Source organism: Emydura macquarii, unplaced genomic scaffold, assembly GCF_026122565.2.
Source record: "Emydura macquarii macquarii isolate MOO-44397 ecotype Brisbane River unplaced genomic scaffold, CSIRO-AGI_Emac_v2 contig_67, whole genome shotgun sequence".
NCBI classification, from domain to species: Eukaryota; Metazoa; Chordata; order Testudines; family Chelidae; genus Emydura; species Emydura macquarii.
Window position 1 is genome coordinate 4,136,349 of NW_027130204.1, and position 26,168 is coordinate 4,162,516.

At 46.4% G+C, this 26,168-nt stretch overlaps 1 protein-coding gene across 1 annotated transcript in view; it reads right to left on the reverse strand.

Annotated features, from left to right (window-relative positions):
• ADAM8 (ADAM metallopeptidase domain 8) overlaps window positions 1–26,168 on the reverse strand; it is a 91,457-nt gene that overhangs the window by 26,249 nt on the left and 39,040 nt on the right. Inside the window, exons 7-13 of the mRNA XM_067538635.1 lie at window positions 23,901–23,966; window positions 14,934–15,002; window positions 13,881–14,050; window positions 12,928–13,009; window positions 7,785–7,933; window positions 7,279–7,456; window positions 1,973–2,062 (exon numbers count right to left, since the gene is read on the reverse strand). Coding sequence (XP_067394736.1) covers window positions 1,973–2,062; window positions 7,279–7,456; window positions 7,785–7,933; window positions 12,928–13,009; window positions 13,881–14,050; window positions 14,934–15,002; window positions 23,901–23,966 — 804 coding nt within the window. The remainder of the gene's footprint in view (window positions 1–1,972; window positions 2,063–7,278; window positions 7,457–7,784; window positions 7,934–12,927; window positions 13,010–13,880; window positions 14,051–14,933; window positions 15,003–23,900; window positions 23,967–26,168) is intronic.

Consider the following 26,168-nt stretch of genomic DNA (forward strand, 5'->3'; position numbering starts at 1 on the left):
CATTCCTACACCAGCTGTTCCGATGGTTAATTGCCCTCCCTATTAAAAAAAGGAGTTTTGTAGTCTGAATTTGTCTCTAGCTTCAGTTTCCAGTCACTGGATATCATTCTGCCTTCATCTGTTAAACTAAAGAGCCTTCTGCAAAAGTCTTCTGTCCATGTAGGTACTAACAGACTGTGATCAAGTCACCTCTTAACCTTTTCTTGGGTAAATTAAATAAATTGAGCTTCCTAAGACTTTCTTTGGCAGGCAGACTTCAAATCGTTGTAATCTCAGATCTCAAATTGTCAAATCTCAGACTTCAAATCATTGTAGCTCTTTCTGAACCCTTTTCAATTTTTCAATACCCTTTTTGAAGTGTGGAGACCAGAATTAGATGCAGGATACAGTAATGGTCGCATTAATACAGGGCTCAACAAACCCTGGGCATCAGATCGTCATGGCGCCTAGAAATTCAATTGTGGCACCTAGTATTTCTCCGGGGGAGCAGCCGCCACGCTCCAGACAGGGCGCCAGCCAGAGCGCCCCGGTGCTGGGCCCACGTTGTGGAAGAGGGGTGGAGGAAAGGGGCAGGGCCAGGAGGGGACAGCAGCTGCCTGCGCTCCGGCCAGGGCACTCCGCCGCTGGGCCCACGTTGTGGGAGAGGGGTGGGGGGAAGAAGAGGGGCTGGGGGCGAGTGGAGCGCAGCCCCACCGCTGGGCCCATGTTGTCTGGCTCCTTAATTTTTGGGCTGGCTTCTAGCTCCAAAACAAATTTGTCGAGCCCTGCATTAATGCCATATGCAGAGATAGCACCACCTCCCTGCTTCTGCTCAATAGTCCCTGCTTATACAGCCACGGATCACATTTGCCCCTTTAGAGTATGTCTACACAGTAGGTGTGATTTCCAGCTCAGATAGACATACATGTGCTAGCTGTGCTCAAGCCTTGCCTGCACAGGCGGTGCCTCAGGATAGCTGCCAGAGTATGTACCCAGAGGGTCAGGTGGGATTGTACCCTGGTGGCTAGCCAGAGCTCCTGCTTGGGCCACCATGGTGTCACAGCTATTTTTAGCACACTAGCTCATCTATCCACCTGGGCTGGGAATTACATCTCCCAGCTGCTGTGCTGGCATCCCCTTAGGTACAGCATCACACTGACAGCTCCTGTTCAACTGCTAACTACCATGACCCTGAGTCCCTTTTTAAGCCCTTCCTTTCGAAAAAGTAGCCCCCCCTGTAAGTGTAACCTGCCTTCAGTTAGTCAGTTTTTAATCCATTTAATTTGGGCTACAATGATTTTACATAGGCTAATTTTTTACCTGAACACTGTGTGTGACTAGGTCAAACCCCTTACTGAAGTCTAAACATATTATGGCAACACATTTACCTTTATCAATCAAATCTGGCATCTCATAAATAAAAAACAACCGGCTCGTTTGACAAGCCCTATGTGGATTGCATCGCTCCGTCTCACATTCCATGCCTGGCCTGCGATCAACGTCAGGCTAATCATCTTACAGTTTCCTGGCTCATCTGCATTACGGGACAGAAATGGGGGGGAGGGGAGCCTGTAGAGGTCCAGTGCTATTGACTGGCAGCCTTAGCGACCCCGGGGCAAAGACCTCGACTTGGAGAGCTGCATGGTTACTCTGGGGTAGCCAAGGGTTACCTGAGAAGCCATATACGTTTGTTCACCTCTCTGAGTGTCCCAGTGGCTTCATATCTAGTCACCTGACAACATGGCAGCAGCGTGCGTGTGTCTGGCTTACTTAGACTCTTGCCTTGAGGAGAAATATGCTGACCAAAGCAGCATTTGCAGCCTCTCTCAGAGCAGCTAGGAAATACCACGTCCATGCACTCATGTACTGAGCACTTTAGCAGGGCTGGGGGATTGGTCTAGTTTCATTTCTTTGGGCCCTTTCCCCCAGATGTCCATCAACCACACTCCCCCAAGCCAGCTCCTAGCAGACATCTTCCGGAGCTTGGTTTTACCTTGCACTGATGACAGCATTCTCCCTGAGCACATTCTGCTCCGTCACTTAGCCGGCAGGTGGTGGCATTGCAGCAGGGATCCCTGCAGTCCTAGCAAACAAACAAACACGACACACATGAGTTGGAGGGCAGATACACCAGGGACGAGAGCAGTGAGTCACTTGGAGAACCTCTGAAAACCAGTAATCCTTTGAATGTCACTGAGGGGGGCCATCTGCAAAAAGGCTTTGTACATCTCTTGTTGTGTAGCACCCCTGGGGGGTGTAGGCAGAAATGGCACTGATTTCCACTGTGTGGTTTCTACCCAGTACACTATAACGGTTACACGTATGCCACATTCCTGTCCACACAGGAATCTGTTACTAGCTTTTGACTATGGACATATAGTTATTATAATCATACTTAGCTTTTCTATTGCAGGCTTTCTCTGTAGGTCCCAAAGCACTTTATAATGAAGGAGAAGTATTGTTATCCCCATATTATAGAAAAGGGATGTCAGAATAGCAGGCCCTAAGCATCCTCCCAGGAGGGCATAGCCAGTAACAGGGGGAGCAGTTGGGAATAGATGAATAGCAGGATAACATCCTTCTGTGAGCATCATGAGAACTAAACATCTGCCTATTGCTCCTTGGCTGACTCTGAGCTGCCATATCTATCTGGCTGACTTTCAGACCTGAGATGAGAAAGCCTGTGGTTTGCAGACTGGCTGCCCTGGACTGATTTGCCAATTGACAAGTTCAAAAATTTAAATCCAAAGCTGGACCCAAGATTACAAACTAAACGTCAGGTGAAGGGAAGGGCTCTGGCAGCATGGAGGGATTATTGTCAAGCCCTCCTCCCACTAGAAGGAAAGAATGATTTGTTAAGAAGGATGTGATTCACAGGAGAGAAAGAGAAGACAGGCATGGCCTGGAGAGGTTTCTGCAGTCACTGCTCCTTGACCCATATTCCTGGCACTAAGCAGAAAGTTACCAAAAATCTGCAGAAGTTTTGGACAGCTGCTGAAAACAGGTTGCTGAGCAGGAAGTGCTAGAGGGAACTTGCACCATGTTGCCTTCTCTTTTATTTACCGGACTGTGCAGCGAGCGGTCTCACCACAGAGCCTCTGCACTGGAGGGAATAGACAGATTGCAGAGTCCTTCTGAACAGTTATTTTTGTTACGTGGGGGAATGTGCAGGAGGGCTTGGCCAGAGATTGGCTGGAAGCAATTCTAAGTGTTAGTGCTGCAACTTCTGGCAGTGGCCTATGACTGATTGTAGAGCAGTGCTTTATTCCAGCCTGCCTTGTGAAAATCAAACAGGAGAACAAGCGATGTGCTGGTGGAGGTGCCTGATGGGGATGTACAGGGCATGTTTAAAAAACTGCCTCTTCCAGCAAGCCCCAGCACATATGAGCCTGACCTCTCTCCTTCAAATCAAGGCTCTCAGATAACAAGAGTGATGGGTGCAGCTAGGTACCTCTGTAGGTAAATATTATGTATCATAATAGGGGGAAATGGCTCTGCGTGGGTCCCCAGGCTGAAAGATCCAGAGAATGCAAACCTGGAGGTAACTTTGCATCTCCAGACCATGCAGTTATACCTGTGCAACCCTGCTGGCCTAAGTGGGTGCAATTAGGCCTCACTGTGTTGCACCATGTGAGCTGTGTGTGATTCACCTCAGAGCACTATTAAAATGTGGGAGCCAAATTACACTCTGTGTATGAAAATGATGTAGCCTTTCTAACACTCAAAACTAGTGTATTTCTAAAAGGAAATTTCTTCCATGGACCAAAGGGCTGGCCCTGACTGAGTCTATAGCAGGTTTCAAGCTTTATCGTGGTTCCATTTGGAGCTATTAAGGCAGAAAGAAAAGCCTCAGAAAATCTCCAGAAAGGGTGAAACATACAGCTGTCCATGCTGGGCTAAAAACTCCAGCGGAGCCACACGGGATTCCAACAAACATTCACTTTTGGGGTGAGGAGAAGTGTTAGAAATTGCAACCCAAAGGAACATTTATTTCAGAAAATCACCTGAAAATTAGAGTTTATAATGAAGGTATCTCTCACCAGAGTTTAGCATTGTGATCAGGGCACACTACAGTATTCCGAGCATCCCCTAATGATTGTGAATAACTGAGCACAACTACTGGAAGAATTTTACAAGTTTAGGAATATCGTAAAATGGGCTGCCTCTCCTAGGTACATTACTGCAAAAATTATACACATCTCAATCTGATAGATCTGCTAGTTAGTTTCCAAATCATTGCTGTCCAATTTAGAGCCTGTCCAATTATTTGTCGTGAACAGCGCTTATTACGAATGTTGTCCCTTTTTTCTGTTTACAACGTAGCATTCATGAACGAACCTGGATTTCTCTGGATCTTTTCTTTGTTTGTAAATATTCACTGGATAATTCTGAGAAATAATTTTCAGCCAATCTATTGCTCACCAAGCAATTGCTGTGGCTGCTTGCTGTACATTATTCACATTGTGTGGTCAGTGATCTGAGTCACATAGTGCTGCTTCTGCTTTTTAAATGGGAGAATAATGGATTGTGAATTACTAATTTGGGTGTGAATTAAGGGATGAAAGTCCTGCTAAAATTCATGAACCTTGGGGTGTTTTCTGCACATTTTACAAATATCTGGCACACAAATAATAAATAAGAGCTCACAAACAACAGCAACCCAAACTTGGCACTTCTGCTTGTGAAGAGACTAATAAATCAGTATTTTTACTATCTGACCAACTCTAGTTATATACAGGAAACAGGTCTGTGCTTTAAAGGGAATCCGCAAAAGAAAACAAAGTAGATATGCACCCTTCATGGCTTCCTGGGGCTGGCACTCACATTTTCTGTACCAAATTAACTGTATCTAGTTAAATCAGTGCTATACAGTTACATCAGTGAAACCAATCCACTTACATCAGTGTAACCCCTTGTGTGGATGCAGTTATACTGGTATGAAATGTCTTATACCGGTATCACTTTTCCCTGGTTATGGAAATAAGTGATACCACTGTAATGGTGTAATGAGGCCAAGTGGCCTCATTCCAGCGCAGAGGAGGTTAACTCACCCTGTTGGGCTCAGCTAACCCCACCCTATCCCCCTCACAGGAATTGCAGGGACAGAGCAAGAAGTATAAGAGCAGGGCCCTGCAGCTCAGCTGGAGCCAGACCAGGGAAGGAGCCAGACATTCTTCCCAGGGAGCTGAACTGCCAGCGGAAGTGGCCTGGAGAAAAGGCAAACCACTGCTCCAGAGGATTGAGAAACACCACAAGGTGGAGAGCAAGCCACCTGGCAAAGAGGCTCGGAGTCAGCTCCTAGAAGTTGTGGAGCTGCCCCACCAGACACTGGTAGGAAGTGGCCCAGAGAAATGAGACATTGAGCCTGTTGTGTTGCCGGGAGATGAGGCAACGACTCCACGTTTCCCCACCATTTGTCACTTCTAGGGCCCTGGGCTGGGACCCAGTGAAGCAGGGTGGGCCTGGGTCCCACTGCCGCAGCCCTACACTCCAAGCTGGGTGCACGCTAACCTTTAAGCTAGGAGACCAGAGCTCCTGACCGTTTGCCAGCTCAGTCCTCATCCAGGAGGCTGGACCTATTATTGCTTTGTTGCCAACCCAGCGTGAGTGCTGATTCCCTGACGCCACTGAAGAGACAGAGTGAGCTTAGAAACGGGAATAACTGAGACTGCGACATGCACCTTCATACCACCTGTGATGGGGTATCCACCACACACTGGAGTGGAAGGGTTAAATAGAGGCCAGGTGGGCCAATTAAACTAGGAGATTGGAGGCTAAGAAGAAAGCCCTAATTAGAGGTACAGGCGAGGCCTATACAAAGCCAGGTAGCTGGCTGCAGACAGGAGTGGCTGTTGCTGGGAAAAGCTGCAGGGAAATGGGCTGCAGTCACTCCCTGAGTGGAGAGAGCTGGAGGCTGGCAAACCCAGAGAGGGTGAGAGCCAGTGATGTAGGAAGAAGCCAGGGAAACAGTGGCAAAAGGTAGAATTGCACAGGGATGGTGGCTGCTTGTGATAGGGTCCCTGGGCTGGAATCAATGTAGAGGGCAGCCCTGAGATCACCTCCCAGCCACTGAGACTGGCAAAGGGCATTGAAAGCGCCAGCCAGACAGCAGGTCTGGAAAGACTGTGAATTCCCTGGAAAGGGAGGACCTTACTGACCTGGCCAGAGAGCCAAGCCACGAAGAGGAGACTGCAGTTCTGGGAATGAGCAGGACTGCAGAGCGAGAGAAGGTGGGAGGAAGACACCACAGGAGTGAGAACGCAAGACTGGCAGAGCTAATCCCCAACATGGCCAGAAGGTGACACTGCTAGCAGTGAGTGGACCCTGTGACACCATCCATAGTAGGGATTGTGTCCATAGTAGGGATTGTACCACTTTGCTATATCAATATTTATCAGTACAAAGATGGGATGTAGCTCTGCCCTATATTATTTATAAAGAAAGCTTGAAAGATTCAGCATCCTATCCCTTTAATGAAGGTGTGATACCACATCTCACCCCAGAACTGTGCAGGGCAAAACCCTCTCTCCAGAGGACAAAAGGACTGAGGCAATGTCCCTCCTTCTTCAGCCATTTGAGGGTGAGGGATTTTCATGCCAAAAATTAAAGTAAAAAAAAAACCCAACAAAATGCTGGCACTAACCCAGCACTGGCAGATCCTTCTTTGCCTGGCTCTGTCTGTGTGTCCTAAACCTTCCCTTACTTCTGGCTGTCTTCTCTGGTCAGACTGTGAACTCTTTGGGACAAGGACTATTCCTCACTAGGTGTATTTGCAGTGCCAGGCACTCTGAGACTGTGATCCTGGCTGAGGCCTTCAGGCACTGCTGTAATTTACATAGTAAGAATCATATGCTCCGCGTCACCCAGAAAGTCCTCAAACAAAGGAGGAAGCCAGATTTGCCATGTCTGAGGCTGAAACAAGCAAAATAAATTTTCTTGTTTATCCTCTCTGGCCCTCTGTATCCAGCACAAAGAAGCATAAAGAAGGGGCACAAGCCCAAATGGAAACATCTTTCACAAGTCACAAGTTTTACAAGTTTCAAGTTTACAAATTACAAGTTTCACAAGTTTTAAGCAGAAATATGTGCAACACCGAGTGACGAACACAGGAAGGAAGCATTATTCATCAGATAACTACAGCAATTAGAGCTCTGGAAATCTGCTTGCAGCAATAGGAACAGCTCAGCTCTGGTCAGCTCATAGGCAAGGACAGGGCATTTGGGTTCCAGTAAAAACCAACAGTTCTGCAGCCACATTTTCCTTCCCTTCTTTAAAATCTTCCAGTGGGAGTCAACATACCTTGGGCGTCCCACAGTCACACTGCTCCCCTCGCTCTACAAATTGGTTTCCACACACAGGCACCCCGTACAGCTCATCAGCCTTGGGGACATTCAGTAAGCAGCTAGTTCGGGGATCACTTAGGAACTTCTGCAGGTCACTTACACTGCAGCTGCTGAAGTACTTTGGGTAAATCAAGCTGGCGGGAAAGAGAAATGGGTATTATTGCAAACAGCATTTTCTGGGTAAGAGCTCCATTTACCAGTACTATCTGAACCACAACCCCGCCCCTCCCATCGAGAACGCCTGTGAGTCCAACCTTTCAAAAACACAAGGCTAGAGAAGAAAATGTTTACATGGACTCACTCTGCTCTCACTAATGCCTATGACAGTGCTACCATTGAGTTCAATGGAAGCGAGCTCCTGAATTACGGTGGCACCAGCCTGATGTGTTCAATTGGAGCTCAAGACGTACATTGGACAGTGATGCCCCATGCCCTCAGACATTCCCTCTTTGTTCTCCTTACCCAACACTAGCTGCCATAACACATCCTCCGTCAGTCTTCGAGGCCAAGCAATTGCAGCCACCCGTGTCTTCATCATGAGACATTCCCAGGTTGTGTCCCATCTCATGAGCCACTGTTGATGCAGCTCCTATAGGATTCAAGCTGTGGTCCTATGAAACAACAAGAAGGATTCGGGCTAGTGGATACCAAATACTTCAGTCCTACCTTTCTTAGGGTTTCTACCACGCCTAGCAACCTAATTTCTTTCCTGCTTCAATGTCAGGACAAATTTAGACTGCTAGGTAAGAGATTAAAGTCCTGGGCCTCCATAGTAGCATTCTCTGAAATGCTTCCAGTTCCAAGTGCAGGGCCAGTTAGACAGGCAGAACTGCAGGGTCTCAATGCATGGATGAGACATGGTATATGGAGGAGGAATTTAGGTGTCTTAGGAACTGGGGAATCTTTCGGGAAAGGAGGAGACTACACAGGAAGGATGGACTCCACCTAAACCAAAATGGAAGCAGACTGCTGGCAGGTAAAATTAAAAAGGCCATAAAGAAGTTATTAAACTAAGGGCTGGGGAAAACTGACAGGTGCAAAGGAGCACACAGTTCAGACAGAGACATCTCTTAGGGGAGGATCTATTAACAGGGATTCTCTATATCAGTGGTTCCCAACCTTTTTGGCTCAAGGGCCACAGATATCATTCTTACAACCCTGAAGGGCCACCAGTCTCCACCAGGAGCCCTCCCCCTATACCCTCACTGCAGCCAGAGAGAAGGAGTCCTCGCTGATCTCCTGTCCCCCTGGCTGCAGCAGGGAAACCACACGCGTCCTGTAGCCCTGTGCACTCCACCTGGGTCCCCAGGCAGTGGCTTCCTTCTGCAGCCAGGGGGACAGGAGATCAGTGCTCCCCTCCCTCTGGCTCCAGCGGGACCCCAATGCCTATAGACCCAGGCAGAGCGCTTTGCCGTGCTCCCTGCTACAGTCAGGGGGAGGGGAGAGCTGATCTCCCGTCCCCTGGGCTGCAGCAAGGAGCCTGCACCAGTCTTTTAGCACCACAGCAAGGCACTCCCCCTGGGTCCTTAGGCAGCGGCTCCATTCTGCAGCCAGTGGGAGGGGAGCGGCGGGCCACTTTAAAAGCTCCCCCGAGCCACCTCTGGCCCTGGGCCACAGGATGGGAACCACTGCTCTATATCCTAATAAAGAGGAGAGGATAGAAGTTTATAAAGTACAGGTAAAGCAGTCAAATGAAAAATACGTCCAATTCAATTACATCACATGAAGGCAGACAACTAAATATTGACAAATTTTATAAGTGCTTGTAAAGTCTAAATACTAGGATGGGTGAACTCCAGTGCCTAGTATTAAATAGGATATTGATATAAGAGGCATCACAGAAAATTGGTGGACTGATGATAATCAATAGGACACCATTTTATACTCGGGTATAAAATATACGGAATATAATAATAATAGTAATAATAATAATAATAATAATAATAATAAAATAAAATATACAGGAATGACAGAGAAGGTCATGCTGGTGGGGAGTGGCACTCTATGTGAAAGAAAGCATAGAGTCAAATATAGTAAAAATTTTAAATGAATCCAACTGTGCCATAAACTCTCTATGGATAGAAATTCCATGTTTGAATAATAAGACTATAGCAGTAGGAATATACTACCAACCACCGGAACAGGACGGTGATGGTGATTTTGAAATGCTTAGAGAGATTAGAAAGGCTACAAAAATAGAAAATTCAATAATAATGGGGGATTTCAACTATCCCCATATTGACTGAGTACGGAAAACAGAGATAAAATTTCTAGACACCATTAATGTCTGCTTCTTGGAGATCTAGTCCTGGAACCCCCAAGGGGAGAGGCAATTCTTGATTGAGTACATAGTGGCACACAGGACAGGTGCAAGAGGTGAATACTGCTTAACTGCTCAGTAATAGGAACCATAACGTAATTAAATTTAATGTCCTTGTGCGGGAGAGGTGGAAATACCAAAAGAAGCCCACCACAGTAGCATTTCACTTCAGAGCTAGTCAAATAGAAATTAAAAGGAACAGTCACAAGAGAGAAATGCCTGCAAGCTGCATGAAAACTTTTAAAAAACATCAAAATAGAAGCACAAATTAAATGTGTATCGGAAATTTAAAAAATAGTAAGAGGACCAAAAAAAAAAAGACAATTTGGCTAAACAACAGAGAAAAAGAGGCAGTTAGATGCAAAAGGGCATCCTTTAAAAATGGGAAGTCAAATCCTACTGAGAAAAACTGAAAGGAACATAAAGTCTGGCAAGTCAAGTGTCTTAGGCAGGCTAAAAAAAAATCTGAAGAGCACCTAGTTTTTGTCTTTTCCTAACAGCAAAATTTTTAAAAAATACATCAGAAGCAGGAAGCCTGCCAAAAGATCAGTGGGGCCACTAGACAATCGAGGTGCTAAAGAAGCACTCAAGGAAGAGAAGGTCGTTGCAGAGAAGCTAAATTAATTATTTGCATCAGTCCTCACTGCAGAGGATGAAAGGAAGATTCCCCCACACCTGAGCCATTCTTCTCTGGTGACAAATCTGAGGAACAGCCCCAGACTGAGGTGTCGACAGAGAAGGTTTTGGAACAAATCAATAATTAAACAGTAATAAATCCCCAGAATCAGATGGTATTCACCCAAGAGTTCTGAAGGAACTCAAATATGAAATTGTAGAACTACTAACTCTGGTATGTAATCTATCACTTAAATCAGCTTCTGTACCACGTAAGTGGAAGATAGCTAATGTGACGCCAATTTTTTTAAAAGGCTCCAGAAGTGATCTACAGGACAATAAGTCTAACTTCAGTAATAGGAAAACTTGTTGAAACTATAGGAAAGAACAGATTTATCAGACACATAGATGAACACAATTTGTTGGGGAAGAGTCAAAACACCTTTTGTAAAGGGAAATCATGCCTCACCAATGTACTAGAATTCTCTGAGGGGGTCAACAAACACGTGGAGAAGGGTGATCCCAGTGGATATAGTGTACCTGGACTTTCAGAAAGCCTTTGACAAGGTCTCTCAACAAAGACTCTTAAGACAAGTAAGCAGTCATGGGGTAAGAGGGAAGATCCTTTCATGGATCAGTAACTGGTTAAAAGACAGGAAACAAAGGGTGGGAATAAATGGTCAGATTTCAGAATACAGAGAGGTAATTAGTGATGTCCTCCAGGGGTCTGTACTGGGGCTGGGGCTGTTCAAAATACTCATAAATGATCTGGAAAAAGGGGTAAACAGTGAGGTGGCACGGTTTGCAGGTGGTAAAAAATTACTCAAAAAGATTAAATCCAAGGCAGACTGAGGAGAGTTACAGAGGGATCTCACAAAACTGGGTGAGTGGGCAACAAAATGAGGGATGAAATTCAATGTTGATAAATACAAAGTAATTCACATTGGAAAACGTGATCCTAACTATACATACCAAATGACGGGGTCTAAATCATCTGTTAGCACTCTAGAGAGAGAGATCTTGAGAGTCCTTGAGGATAGTTCTCTGAAAACATCTGCTCAATGTGCAGCGGCAGTCAAAGAAAGCTAACAGAATGTTATGAACCATTAGGAAAGGGGTAGATAACAAAATAATAAAATACCACTATATAAATCTATGGTACACCCACACTTTGAATACTGCATGCAGTTCTGGTCACCCCATCCCAAAAAAATATATTAGAACTGGAAAAGGTACAAAGAAAGGCAACAAAAATGATTAGGGGTATGGAACAGCTTCCACATGAGGAGAGATTAAAAAGACTGGGACCATTCAGCTTAGAATAGAGATGACTAAAGTGGGGAGAATATGATAGAGGTCTATAAAATCACGAATGATGTGAACAAAATGAGAAGGATAGTTTTATTTACCACTTCACATAACACAAAAACCGGGGTCACCTAATGAAATTAATAGGCAGCAGATTTCAAACAAACAAAAGGAAGCACTTCTTTACACAATGCACAGTCAACCTGTGGAACTCATTGCCATGGGATGATGTGAAGGCCAAAGTATAACTGAGTTCAAAAATGAATAAGGTAAGTTTATGGAGGACAGGTCCATCACTGGCTATTAGCCAAGATGGTCAGGGATGCAACCTCATGCTCTGGATATCCCTGAAACTCTGACTGACAGAAGATGGGACTAGATGTTGGGATGGTTCACTCAATAACTGCTCTGTTCTGTTCATTACCCCTGAAGCACTTAGCATTGGCCACTGTTCGAAGACAGGGTACTGGGCTAGATGAACCATTGGTCTGACCCAGTATGTCCGTTCTTACATTCTTATGATTCTTCTCAAATCAATCTCCATGGGTGCCCTAATTGGCTAGAAAGCCAGAAGTCAACTACTAATATTCCAGTAAATACAAATACAACAGCTCTTACCCAAATGGGGATTTAATAACAATTTCAGCTCCTGAAGGCTCACTTCTTGGATTGAGGGGCTTGGGTGGGCATAGAGAAAGGATGAAGGGGAACATTCAAAGAGTCTGCCTTTTTTTTATATGTAAATCCTAGGCAGCTAAAAGGGAAAGGAGCAGACGGAAAGCCTTGTGTCTCTGTAGTTGCTTTAGAGAAGCAGCTGGGCTCTTTATACAAATGTTTCAAACACGTGAAAAGAGTCTCAGTCTCTTCCTTCCACCACAGAGAAAGCTCCAGGCTTCCTGGAGCCATTCACAGGCCATACATCTCAGTCCCTATCGATGGCAGGTAACTGCAGCCTCCCAGGGTCAAGTCTGGTCAAAACCAATCAAAGCTGCTCACAGGCAGCTGAATGCGGTCCTAAGTATCTAGGTCAAAGATCACAATGGCCTATCCCATTTGGGCAGAATTTGGCCTTTCCGATCTCCGTGAGCCACCACAGAGAGGCCTACAGATGGATGGAGCTGGAGATGGCCCCTCCCTAGCTGCATGAGTAGTGTCACTCGCAGCCAGGAAGGCAAAACACAAGGCCTTCCGTTTTCATGGGGAGACATGAAAAGCATGGGGAGCCACCAACCCAATGATACAGATCAGCCAGAAGCCAGAAGCAGAGGGTGATTTGCTGCTACCCCAACGTGCCCTCAGCTCTGGGATCTCACTTCTGTCCCTCTTCTACTGTTTTGAATGGAAGCCGTTATCAAGCCCCACCTGATTTACTCCTCCGGAGTCCCTGGTGCACATGGCATACTTCTTGGCAAGCCCCACCGTCGTGCCTTGGAAGTCTATGCCTCTGCAGGAAGGCAAAATGCTCATAAAGGACAAACATCATCCACAATTAGTTCTGCGGCCTCCTGAAGCCTTGCAACATGCCTGGCCAGTGGCACAGAACACTAGTGTGGTGCTGTCTCCCCCAAACTCACTGCACCACATGAACTATAGCTCTGTCTACATATTACTCCCCACATATCCCAGTTAGCCAAACTCCCCCCAGTCAATTCCTGGCTAACCTAGCTTCACTCACCTATCTCAGCATCCCCAGGATCCCCCTAGTTACCCAGATGTCCCCCCCCCGAAGCCCGCCAGGCTCGCCCCAGCTCCTCCCAGCTACACCAGTAACCCTACAGCTGCACCAGCAGCTCCCAGCAAGCCAGAACCCCCATCAGAAGCTCCCAGAAACATCTCCATTTACACCAACATTTTGCAAGAGATCTAAATCCTCCTGCTCTGGGGCATAACCAAGGTTTATCTGATGGAGGTCAGGAAGGCATGTCCCTTGTGGGCAGGTTACCCCAGAATTGGCCACTTCACAGTCCTTGCCCCACCTTCTGAAGCAGCTGATACCAGGCCCTGTCAGGATCAAGGATGCCTGCACTGCTTTCCCTGGGCAGTCCTACCAGGCTTGCACTGTCACAAAGTGTTCAGAGTAATAGAGTCTAAGGCCAGAAGGGACAACCAGATCATCTAGTCTGACCTCCTGTATCCCAAGCCACCAGCACCATCTGCACGCTAAAACCAACCACTGAAATTAGAACACATCTCGGCACTCCTACTGCATCTGATACTGCAAGTATCTCAGCCCCAGTGTGGAGCTTCCCTCAGGCGCTGTCCCCGCAGTCAGCAGCTTTGGCTCATGTTGCAGGCAGTGTAACAGCAGCGCTTACGTGATCAGCTGGGCATTGTCATGCTTCTTCTTCTGTAACAGTTCAGTCTCTCGCCAGTGAAGAAAATTGTCCAGTGTGGTGTCTGGATTTGGACTCACAGTGATCCTGTCTTTGTAACTCCAGACTTCCAGGCCTACCAAGGCCACACGGAGATTGAGAGTCTGATAAAGCTGTAGCAAGAGGAAGCATCAGAGAGAGAGAGAGACTGTATTAGAGCTGGATTGTAGGAGAAGGAATCCATCCACACTAAGAAGGCACTTGGCATCACTTAGGATGGGGGCTTGACACCTGAGCCTTCCGCCCCTCTGGGAGAGGAAGAATTCATCGTTTTTACTCAGAATGCAATTCCTAACCCATTGCCTCTACTGCTGCTTCCCAGCCGAGGCCAGGCTCTGCCTGTGGATTGCTATCAGGAGAGCCGTGTCACATTTGAAATCAGGTTTTAACACCCATGTAGTTCTCACCATTCTTGTTTGGCCTGCAGCTCCGGGCCACAAGATCTGGCAATCCTGAAGGCAGTGGGAAGGGCATTTGTTTTGCTATGAAGAGAACCAGACCCTCTCTGACTTGTGTAGGGCTCGACAGTGGCATGCCGCAGGGTAATATCGGGCATTCACTAGCAGCCATAGTAAAGCTGGCTGAGCTGGAATGGGAGGGAAGGCTGGGCTCCTGTTAGTTTTTGTTTTACATTATGTGAGGTTGGATCATTGTCAGTGTTTACAAATTGTCCATCTAGTTGATCACCTAGCATGACTGAAATGGGACCCACACTTTGCACACAAAGACATTCTAGTCAGCCCCAGTTTCTATTCTTATATAGGCTGAAAACTGAACAATGCTCTTTTGTCCCTTAAACAGGAAAGTGACCTCGCACTTTGACTACCGCATGTAACAAGAGTTCATTGTTGCAAGCAAACAATGGGACACGTTCTGCCAGCCTTAATCCATGGGAGTCAGTGGCAATGGTCCTGGCATTGTTGGAAGCTTTGCCTGAGTAAGAATCATAGGAAAGGACCCCATCCTGACTGCAGCCTGGGGATACCTCATTGTTACCTTGTCAACATGATTCACAATTTCCTTCATGCGATTCTGAATCACTCGCATGTCTTTGGATTTCTTGTACTGAGGAAAGAAACAGAGATTGCCAATGAATCTGCTGTAATGGAATGCTAAACTGTCTAGCCTCTAGCTGTGCCATGTGCAACATACCTGACTTAAGCTCACAACAGCCATTCCTGGCAGAGTATTAAAGGATGTTATAGTGAACATTTTTGGTGTCTCTCTCTGGGGCGAAAGCTATGTAAGCTAAGTTCTCAAAACCTTTGATGTGAACAAACCCACAATGGGGGCCAATGCAGGTGCAAGACGCTATGGCCTAGGTGGTGTATTGTAAAAACATGAACCTGAGTGGAAGCCAGTTGCATTTTGCTCTCACACACTCACAGAAGCAGACGAATGACATGCACAGCTTGAAAAGGAGTGCCTGGCAAGTGTATGGACATGTGAGAACTTTTACAGGTATCTGTGTGGATTGGATTTTTTTACACTGATAACACACAACATAATCCACTTGCAACCCTCATCAATGAAAAAGATCTGGATCAAGCATCTCTGAGACATCAATGTCTATTGCTAAGGCTAATGTGATTTAACCCAATTGCTAAATATGAGTTTTCCTGTATGAAATATAGGAATGGGTGCACTGCTAAATTGCATTTAAGCAGTAAACAGAGTTATCAAGCAGGAAGGAAAACAAAGGAAGCTCAAACAGGTGAGAAAAAAGCAGCAGGGAACATCCTTCCAAATAAGACTTTGTCTCCTGGTACCCAGCTGGAAATGTTTTTCAAGTGGGGACTGAAACTACAAAAAGGAGGGACTAACTCCCTAAGGCACCCTCCTCTCTCTGCCCATCAATTCACTGGATTTGAAGTGACAAAGGATGCACTAGGACTAGGGGAGGAATCTGGACCAAAGAAATTTGGTCAATAAGACTGCTGAAAACATGTGGTGAGAAAACTTTGCTTGAATTTAACAGTTTGTTAAGTTAGGAACCAATTGTGTTTAATCTATATTTTTCTTGTAACCATTTCAGCCACATTCTTGAACTCCCTAAAAATCTAACTCTTTGTAATTAAATGAACTTGTTTTATTGTTTTATCTAAGCCAGTGTGTTTAAATCGAAGTGCCTGAATAACTACTTGAAATAAGTTGGTATATTATTCCTTTTAAAGAAATAATGGACCTAATATAAGAAACAGTTACTTATTGTAACTGAGGTTCTTTGAGATGCGATGCACACGTGTATTCCAGGTAGGCTGTGCACACCCCATGTGCCAGAGTCTTTTGCCTAGCAGTATCTGTAGAGGGCCGGCACTCGCACCATGTGTCTGTAGACTTTCCCTGGGCTATATGAGGTGGCACCACCCTGATGCCTTTCAGTTTCTTTGCACTGAACATCCCGGGAAAGACTAAGATGCAGAAAGGATGGAGCGTGGGTCGCGGAATGTATGTCCGCATCACATCTTGAAGAACCACGGTTATAGTAAATAACCATATCTTCTTCCTTGAGTAGATGCAGACGTGTATTCCAAGTAGGTGACTTGTGAGCAGTACCCCTTGGAGCAGTAGGGCTTGGAGTCTACCAGAGTAAGGATTGCAGAACTGCTCTTCCACCACTAGCATCTGCTCTGAAAGATGCAGTGACAGCATAAGGGTCCGTAAATGTACATATGGATGACCATGTGGCCACTCTGCAAATGTCTAATACGGAAATATCATTGAGGAACGCTATTGACATGGCTTGTGCTCTTGTTGAATGAGCCCATATCTGCCGAAGAGGCATCACTGACGCTGTCTCATGCACAGTCCTGATACAAGACATCCATCTAGAGATGCTCTGTGCAGAGATCACTTGTCCCTTCATGCGGTTCGCATATGATAAGAACAGGAGAGGCAAAGCATGAAATAGTTCAGTCCTGTTCAGGTGAAAGGCTAGACATCATCTAACATGTAACATATGGAGGTGCTGCTCCCCTGGGAAGCAATGGGCTTAGGGAAGAACACAGGCAAATATACAGCCTGGTTCAAATGAAACTGGGAGATTACTCTGGATAGGAACTTTGGGTGTGGTCAGAACATTACCTTGTCCTTAGAGAAGTGCACATAAGGACATCCCACCATCAGGGTCTGCAACACACCCACCCTCCTGGCAGAGGTAATGGCTATGAAGAAAGCAGTTTTCTGAGACAGGAGAGGCAGGGGACAAAATGCAAGAGGCTCAAATGGAGGCCCCATCAGAGCTGTTAAAACTGTGCCCGAGTCCCACAAAGGGATCGGCTCTCATACTGGAGGATGCAGGCAGAGAAGTCCTTTCAGAAATCTCATCATCACAGCATTGGGAAAAACCAATTTCCCTTGGTTAGAGGGATGAAATACTGATACTGCTGCCAAGTGCACTCTCGGGGAACTGAGAGCCAAGCCCGATTTCTGAAGGTGTAGCAGGTACTCTAAGATGTCCTGGATGGAAGTCCCCACCATATGGGTTCTGCAGGCCAAGGACCACACAGAAAACCACTTCCACATTGCTAAGTAGGCCATTCTAGTGGAAAACTTCCTGCTGATAAATAGGACCGTTGACAGTCCTTGAGCATCCCTCTTCCTTCTCATTCAGCCGTGCCGCAACCATGCCGTAAATTGCAGGGAGCTGATCAATGGATGCAAGATGTGGCCATGGTCCTGTGTGAGGAGGTCAGGATAGAGAGGAAGCAGCATGGGAGGCTGGACTGACAGAGTGAGGAGGTCCAAGAACCAACACTGTCTTGGCCACACTGGAACGATCAGGATGAATCTGGTTCAATCCTCCTTGAGCTTGGCGATGACCTGGGGAATAACTGGAATAGGAGGACAGGTGTATAGTCAACTACCAGCTGCAGTGGAAGGCACTGGAGAGGGAGAATGGGCTGAATCCCTCCCCACCCCTGAGAGCAGACTACACGATGCTTCCTTTTTTTCCCTTTTTCCTATTTTTCGCAAACAGATCCAAACGATACTCGCCTTCAGGGACCATTCGTGGTTCAGGGAGAAGATCCTGCTGAGATGGTCTGCAAGATGGTTCTGCATCCCTGATAAGTGGACGGCTACTAGGGTAATGGCCTCTTCAATGCAGAACTACCACAGGTTGATCGCCTCTAGGCAGAATGACCTGAAGTAGGCTCCCCCTTGTTTCTTCACATAGTACACCATGGTGCTATTGTTGGTGAGTATGTGAACTACTAAAAGCTTTATATGGTCCCAGAAGGCATGTCGTGCATTGTGAATGACCTGCAGCTCCAACACATCAATATGGAGTGAGGCTTCCTTTTCCAACCATAGGTCCTGCACCCTCAGCAAGTCCAGAAGTGTTCCCTAGCTCAAAAAAGAAGCATTGGTAACCGCTGACTTGGTCAGAAAGGGCTGAGCGAAGGGGACTTTTTGGCACACATTGTATGAGGACTCCCACCAGCACAAGGACTCCAGGACTGGTGGAGGAAGGTGAATCAACCTGTCCAAAGAATGCAGGGCAGGGCCATAAACCATCCTGAGCCACATCTGAAGAGGGTGAAGGTGCAACCTGGCGTATTGGACCAGCTGGGTGCAAATGGACACGTGGCCCAATAGGCTCAGACACAAGCAGACCATCGTGGAAGGCTGAGATTGTAGACTGAAGCGGTTGGTTGACAGGAACACCCTCGATTTCATGGAATCTAACAGGGTCCCAGTGAGTTTTATTTGTCGACTAGGAGCCAAGGTTGACTTCATGATATTTCAAATAAGTCTCACATGGTCAAGTAAGCGTAGCATGATCTTGATGTGGCCAAGAACCTACTTTCTGGAGCCGCCTTCAACAACCAGTCATTGAGCTTGGGTAAGATGTGGATTCCCTTCCTCCTCAGATATGCCAGTACCACCGCCATGTAATTAGTGAAGACTCAAGGGGCAGAGGAGAGGCCAAATAGGAGAAATGTCTACTGAAAATGGCATTCTCCGACCACAAAATGAAAAATTTTTCTGTAACTTGGTAGAATGGCCACATGAAAATAAGCATCATGAAGGTCCAGAGCAGTGATCCAGCCATTTTAAGAAAGGGAGAATAGCTGAGAGAATGACCATGTGGAACCTCAAGTATTTGATGAATTTGCTGAGCTGTGAAGGTCGAGGATGGGCCTCATCCCACCCTTGGATTTTGGTATTGGAAAATACTGGGAAAGAAGCCATGACCTTGGTGTTGCCATGGAACTTCCTCTACCACTTCCAATGGCAGCAAAGAGCAAACCTGCTCGGTGTTCAGTGTCTTAGGGGTCCCTGAAGAGGGAACGGGGGGGAACGGGGAGAGGAACTGGATGGCATAGCCTGATCTGACAGAGGCTAGGACCCAGCTGTTGAAGGTAATCAAGACCAGACGTTGTAAAAGTGGGCCAGCCTGTCCCCAAAGGAATGGGGGGATGACAAAGGCAGAAGAACAACAACTGGAACAGTGCTCTAGGCCAAGGAGTCAAAATGGGTGTCTAGCAGGTGCCAAAGGAAGACGAACAAATCAGCTGAGTCCCGAGTTCAAGTGCTTCCTCTTGTGAGACCTGTCTCTCTTCCTGGGATGATCTATCTGTCTGGAAGGGAAGGGCTGTTTAAAAGGATGCTGCAGCCTATACTGCTGTTGTTGTTGCTCTCTATAGTGATGTCTCTGTGTGGGTGGCATGTACATCCCCAAGGACCTTAAAGGAATGTCGGATTTCATCAGTTTTGTCTGAAAACAAGGTCGGGCCATCAAAAAACATGTCCTCAATAGCCTGCTGGACATCCAAAGCGATCCCAGAGTTTTAGAGCCAGGAAGCCCTTCGCATAGCAATCGCAGAGACCATCACTCAGGCTCTGGTGTCTACACCATCAAAGGTGGACTACAGTGACATCTTGGCCACCAAATAGCCCTCAGCAACAAATGCCTAACACTCCTGACAAGAGGACTCAAGCAACTGGTCCACAAACTTGGACGTAGCTGACCAACTGAGGAAGTCATATTTGGACAGCAGAGCTTGCTGGTTCATGATCCTCATCTGTAATGACGATGAGGTATATATCTTTCTGTCCAAAAGGTCCAGCCACTTAAAGTCTCTTTTGTGTGGACTTGAACGTGCCCTGCCAGGCTCTGTCATTCACTGCTGTGACCATCAGGGAGTTCGGGGCCAGATGGGAATAGAATGCTTCATATCCTTGTATAGGCACAAAACAGTGCTTCTCCAAGCGTTTAGCCACTGGTGATACTGAGGCTGGCGTACCCCAAAGCGCTCTCGCAGGTTCAAGGAGTGCAACATTAATTGGAAGGGCCACCTTCCAGGAACAGAGGACTGGAGAGTTGTCCACAAGTCTACAGGTATTCTCCTGTAGAAACTCCACTTCAATACCCAGGGATGAGGCCACCTGGTGTAAAAGGTCCTGGTACATCTTAAAGTCCTCTGGGATGGAAGGAGGGGATAAACTAGGCAGCACCGCATCGTCAGGGTACTAAGACAAGGACATTGGCTGAGCCACAGTTGGATCCTGATTCTGGGATAATATATCTGGATGGGAAAACTCCGGGGCTCCAGAGGAAGGGGAACCGTGGGTGCCTGGGCCTGCGGCTGATCCGCAGCTGCCAACACTGAACGTACGGGTGATCTCACCTTTGACCAGGATGACAAATGAGACCTGCAGGACGAAGAGCTTCCCACTGAGTCTAAGTGGGCCACTGATATGGATAAGGCATTGGTGGCCACTAGGCGTCATGCCAAGGGCCTCCATCCCGACCTCAGGGAGCATTCCAACCATGGCAGCCATACTGGTCCACTGGTGGCCTTCAGACCTCCTCAGGCGAAGTGGAGTGGGAAAATAACAATCCCAACTCTGAAGCATAGGAACTCCAGAATCTCAGGGACACAGGCGGAGCAATCCCGGAAGGAGACAAATGGAGATCTGACTCATCCATTGCCCAGAAGGAGGTTGGAATCGGCACTCCTAATGAAGCCAGTACCACTGGTTCCAAAAATGTTGGTGCCGCAGGCAAGATCGGTCCTGGAGCAAACAACTGGAACACCTGAATCTCTCAACGTCCAGGGTGGTGACAACCGCCACTGAAGCATCTGCGGCATTGATTGCATCAGTGCTGGGGGGGGACGACGGACGACACACGACACTTGGTAGCAAGGTACCCTATTCTGACTCTGGTGTCGTTTCCATCCCAATCACTGGAAGTGGTGAATCTGAGTGTGATGTCAAGAAGCGCCATCTGTGAGGATACCGAAGGCACCAGTCTTGCAAAGTCTTGGACCAGCGGTGAGGATGGGACCGAAATGCAGAGTAGGTCCCGCTAAAGCCTTGTATGCCAATCTCACAGACATAGCTGGTACTGGCATTGTTCCTGTCATACTGGGCTCAACGGACGCCTAATGGCCAGAACCGGAGTCAAAAGTACAAGATTTTTGCTCTCCCTACTCAGTACTGAGGGAGGGTCAGAGGTACTCACACCATCCCGTGCACTGGACCCAGTCCCATGCCCCTCTGAGCTCTTCTTAGGGAAGGCGGAAGAGTTGCCCTATGACCTGAAGCACTCACGATTGGTCTTATGAGACCTCTTCTTTGGTGCCGACAATGGAGAATGGCTTCTGCGCCTCATAGGAGAGGCGCCTACCCTGGAACAACACGAGGCAGCACTTTCCAACCTGAAGGTGATCTGTGGCCTGAGGAGGGCCTCGGCGCCAGGTCAGGTTACATGGTCTGTTCAAGCAGATGATGTTTGAAGAGAAGGTCCTACACCTGAATCCTCTTCCTGAATTACCTACAGATCACACAGCACTCTTTAAGGAGGGTTTCATTAAGGCAAAGCAAGCACCACATGTGGGGGTCACCCTTAGGGATCACCACCCACATGAAGGACAGTGCTTGAACCCCAGTGAGAACATCTCCAGAGAGCATGACCGCTAACACTGTATTCTATAACTTTCTTCTTTTTTTATTTTACTAACTGACACTAACTAACTGACTAACTAACTACGTACCATAAACTAGCTAAGAAAGGATGAATGCGAGGCTGTAAGACTACAACCACACAGCTCCCACTCCAGCTAACGGGCGGTGAGATGGAACTGAGGGGTCTCAGGGCAGCACCACCTCATATAGCTAAGGGGGGGAGTGGACTACAGACATAAGGTGTGAGCGCCGCCCCTCTCTGAGTACTGCTAGGCAAAACTCTCCAGCTCCAGTGCTCGAGGTGCTTACACACCTACTTGGAACACATCTGCATCGACTCGAAGAAGAACTTGTATTGTCCAGGGGAGTACTAGGCAGTACAGGACATACATTTCTGGGGAAGAATCAGGGACTGTGGGTGTGTTGGGGTCACACTGCAGAATAACCAAAGCTGGTGAGAGCCAGAGTGTGGTTGGCAGGCTGCAGTTGCACACAGACTCTCAGGTTATGGTTTGCATGGTGGAGGGCTGTTTGTGGGCGGCCCAGGTGGATGCTCCTTTGGCAGGGCATTATAGGGCACCCAAGATTGCAGGGCAGGGGTGACACAGCTGCTCATTGGCCTGGATTGTGCCCTGGTATGTCACAATGATTAAAGGTAATTGCATTGTAATTCCAAACTAAATGAGAGGAGAAATCCTAAACTTCACCCATGAAGGACTATCAAGGATTAACTAAATGCTGTGAACAGACCAACCAGTCAGTGTGGCGGCAGGGCATCAGCAAGGACATAAAGAATAAAATATCTGCATGTGAACATTGCAGAACTAACACAAAGTACTTTTAATAACAACACCTCTGCCAGACAGACCTTTGAAGAGACTAGCTGCAGATTTATGCAAATTAAGAAGACAGCATTACCTGGTCTTCATGGACTGTATTCAATGTTATAGAGAAACTGAAGTGCACTTTTGCTCATTTTGGTATTACAGAACAACTAGTGGTGGACAACAGACCATAATTCACTGCAGCTGAATTTAAGTAATTCCAACTGAAATAAGATTTTGATCACATTACTAGCAGCTGCATTACCCACAAGCAAACGGAGAGGCTGAGAAAGTTGTACGGACAGCCAAGAAAATCCTACAGCAGGAAGATCCATTTTTCTTGTTTTTCTGAATTACGGATCAACACTGATAACATATAGTCCAGCACAACTCCTGATGGGAAGATAACGCAGAACTACTGGTCCAACTTTGGAAAAGAATGCATCTGCAAAGTGGCCGGACATGAAGAGAGTAGCCAAATTGGATAAAAAGGCAAAAAAAGCTTACAAACATTTTATAACAGATGTTACTCAGAGAACTGCCAGGTCTAGAACTTGGTGACCATGTTTGTGTCAAGCTGGATACAGAAAAAAGATGGACAACTCCCGCTGTTGTAAAAAAAATAATTCATTGCCCAGATCATGTGTGATCGAGACCGTCAGTGGAGAGTTCATCAGAAAACATCGACATCTAAAATTTATTCCTCAGAAATAACAATCAACAGAGCAAAGTCTACAGATAGTGGATGCAGAACAAGAAGATGACTCAAAGATTCCAAACAGACCAGAGACAGTCATTGCAAGTAATGGACAGCCAGATTACCATGTTATTATACACTCAGGTTGTGTCATTAGAAAACCAGTACAATTCAGCGACCTTTAACAGACTGATCCATACTGAACTTCAAAGAAAGTGTGATGGAAGGAATGTAGAAGTTAAAGGGGGAGGTGTAATGGAATTCTAAACTGTATTATATTCTTCAGCCAAAAGTTAAGGCATGTATACCATGTCTTATGTAAGCTCACAACAGCCATTTCCTAGCAGTACCTCTAGTGTGTCTCTCTGAGAGGGAAGCTCTGTAGTCAGTCCATATCTGATACAAAAACCTGACCCGCTAGTTGTAGTCTTGTAACCTACCGTATACAAGGAGTACATGACAGCTGCTGCAATTTCATCTATTGCAGTGGAGAATGAAATGCTGGTCTCAGCCTGTTCCCCTTACCTCTGCATTGTCCACAACCAAGACCAACTCCACGTATCGGGTCCCTTTCTGAAATGGAGCTGATTTCTGAAAGGAAAAGCAAAAGCAAATGCCATGCAGGACCTGAATTCCATCTTTCATAGTTCTGAGCACAGACAACACAAGAGCCATGTTCTCGTAGGGACTAAAGCAGTGACACCTTCCTCAGATGTGTTGTATTCTGGAACACTGCCTCACTGCTTCTGGGTGAGTGATTCAAGCTGCTAAACTTGTTGGTGCCGGTTTGCTTTATAGCTTCTGCCTCCCACTCTAAACTGCAGAAAAAGTGTCCCAAGTTCCCAAGCAGCCACAAGCCCTATGGTCAATATGGTTTAACTCAAGGGTTAGAAATCATTCATGAGCAGTCCCCAAGTTTCTTGTTTCTTTCACTAGTGGTTCAGTATACAGTAACTTAAGTCTATTGGAATGAATTTTCTCAAAGTCCCCGAGCTAACAGTTCTGGGGCTTGTATTGCAAATAATTCCTTATAAACGCTTTCTGTACAACTCCCAGGGGATGCTAAAACAATAAGCTAAATTATGGGGAATGAGCCTGCATGGAGCCTGAAACACTAGCTCAAAGAGGGTTGACCTCAATGAGCTGTAACTCTGAAACCTAGGGATCACAGCTGAAATGTAAATTTCAATGTGAAGATAATTAATCACGTCACTGTTGAACATTTCATCTGAAATAGTTGGCTAACGTCCTTAGTCCATCAACTCAAACTGTCTCCCAGGAGCCAAAAACCCCAAGTGATCCCACCCAGCTGCTAAAACCTCCATCCTCCTCTGTGATGCAGGTGGGAGTTGTCAATAAAAAATCCATGGCATTTTGAAATACACAGAATGTCTTCTTACTGACTATCTGCATTGCAATAGCATCTGGCCACCAGGTCTGGGTCAGGGCACTGATGATGGAGGCTGCACACACAGCTATTAACGGGGGAATCCCTGCACCAAGAGCTAACAATCCATTGGTAGAAAATCAACAAACCAATAGGTAGGAGAAAACAAGGTAGGAGGGAAGCCATCCTAGCACACCCACTGCCAGGCCACTGCTGAGGGGTGCTTTGTGCATGTCATAACAGAAGGCAGCTGCAGGGATTTGAAGGACAATATAGTAACTCTGGGGACTTTGACAAGGACAACTCCTGTGCATGGGGGAAACGGCAGAGAACATGGCAATATATGCAGGGAAAGAGGACTAATGGACAGGGCAGGCTGACATCTCTGGCAGAGAAGAGGCAGGCTGATAGCTCAGTAATGCAGGGAAGGGAATCTGTAGGGTGAACAAAAGAACGGCTATACTGGATCAGACCAATGGTCCACCTAGCCCAGTATCCTGTCTTCTGACAGTGGCCAATGCTAGATGCTCCCAAGAGAATGAACAAAACAGGGCAATCATCAAGTGATCCATCCCCTGTCGTCCAATCCCAGAAACTGGAAGTCTGAGGCTTAGGAATACCCATAGCATGGGGTTGCATCCCTGAGCAACTTGGCTAATAGCCATTGATGGACCTATCCTCCATGAATTTATCTAATTCTTTTTTTAACCCAGTTATACTTTTGGCCTTCATAACAATCCCTGGCAATGAATTCCACAAGTTGACTGTGTGTTGTGTGAAATTTGTTTTAAGCCTGCTGCCTATTAATTTAATCGGGTGACCCTGGCTTTTGTATTATGAAAAGGAGTAAATAACATGTCCTTATTCACGTTCTCCACACCAGTCATGATTTTAAAGACTTCTATCACATCTCCACTTAATCCACTCTTTTCCAACTTGAACAGTACCAGTCTTCTTAATCGCTTCTTATATAGACACTGTTCCATATTCTTAATCATTTTTGTTGCCCTTCTCTGTAGCTTTTCCATTACTAATATTTTTTTTTATGTAGGGCAACCAGAACTGCATGCCATATTCAAAGTGTGGATGTACCATGGATCTATAAAGTGGGAATTGATAGTTACTGTCTAATTATCTATCCCTTTCTTAATGATTCCCAACATTGTTAGCTTTTTTGTTTGCTGCTGCACACTGAGTGGATATTTTCAGAGAATTAACCACAATGACTCCAAGGTCCTTTTCTTGAGTGGTAACAGATAATTTAAACCCCATCATTTTATATGTATAGTTGGGATTATGTTTTCCAATGTGATTACTTTGCATTTATCAACATTGAATTTCATTTGCCATTTTGTTGCCCAGTCACCCAGTTTTGTGAGATCCTTTTGTAAATCTTCACAGTCTGC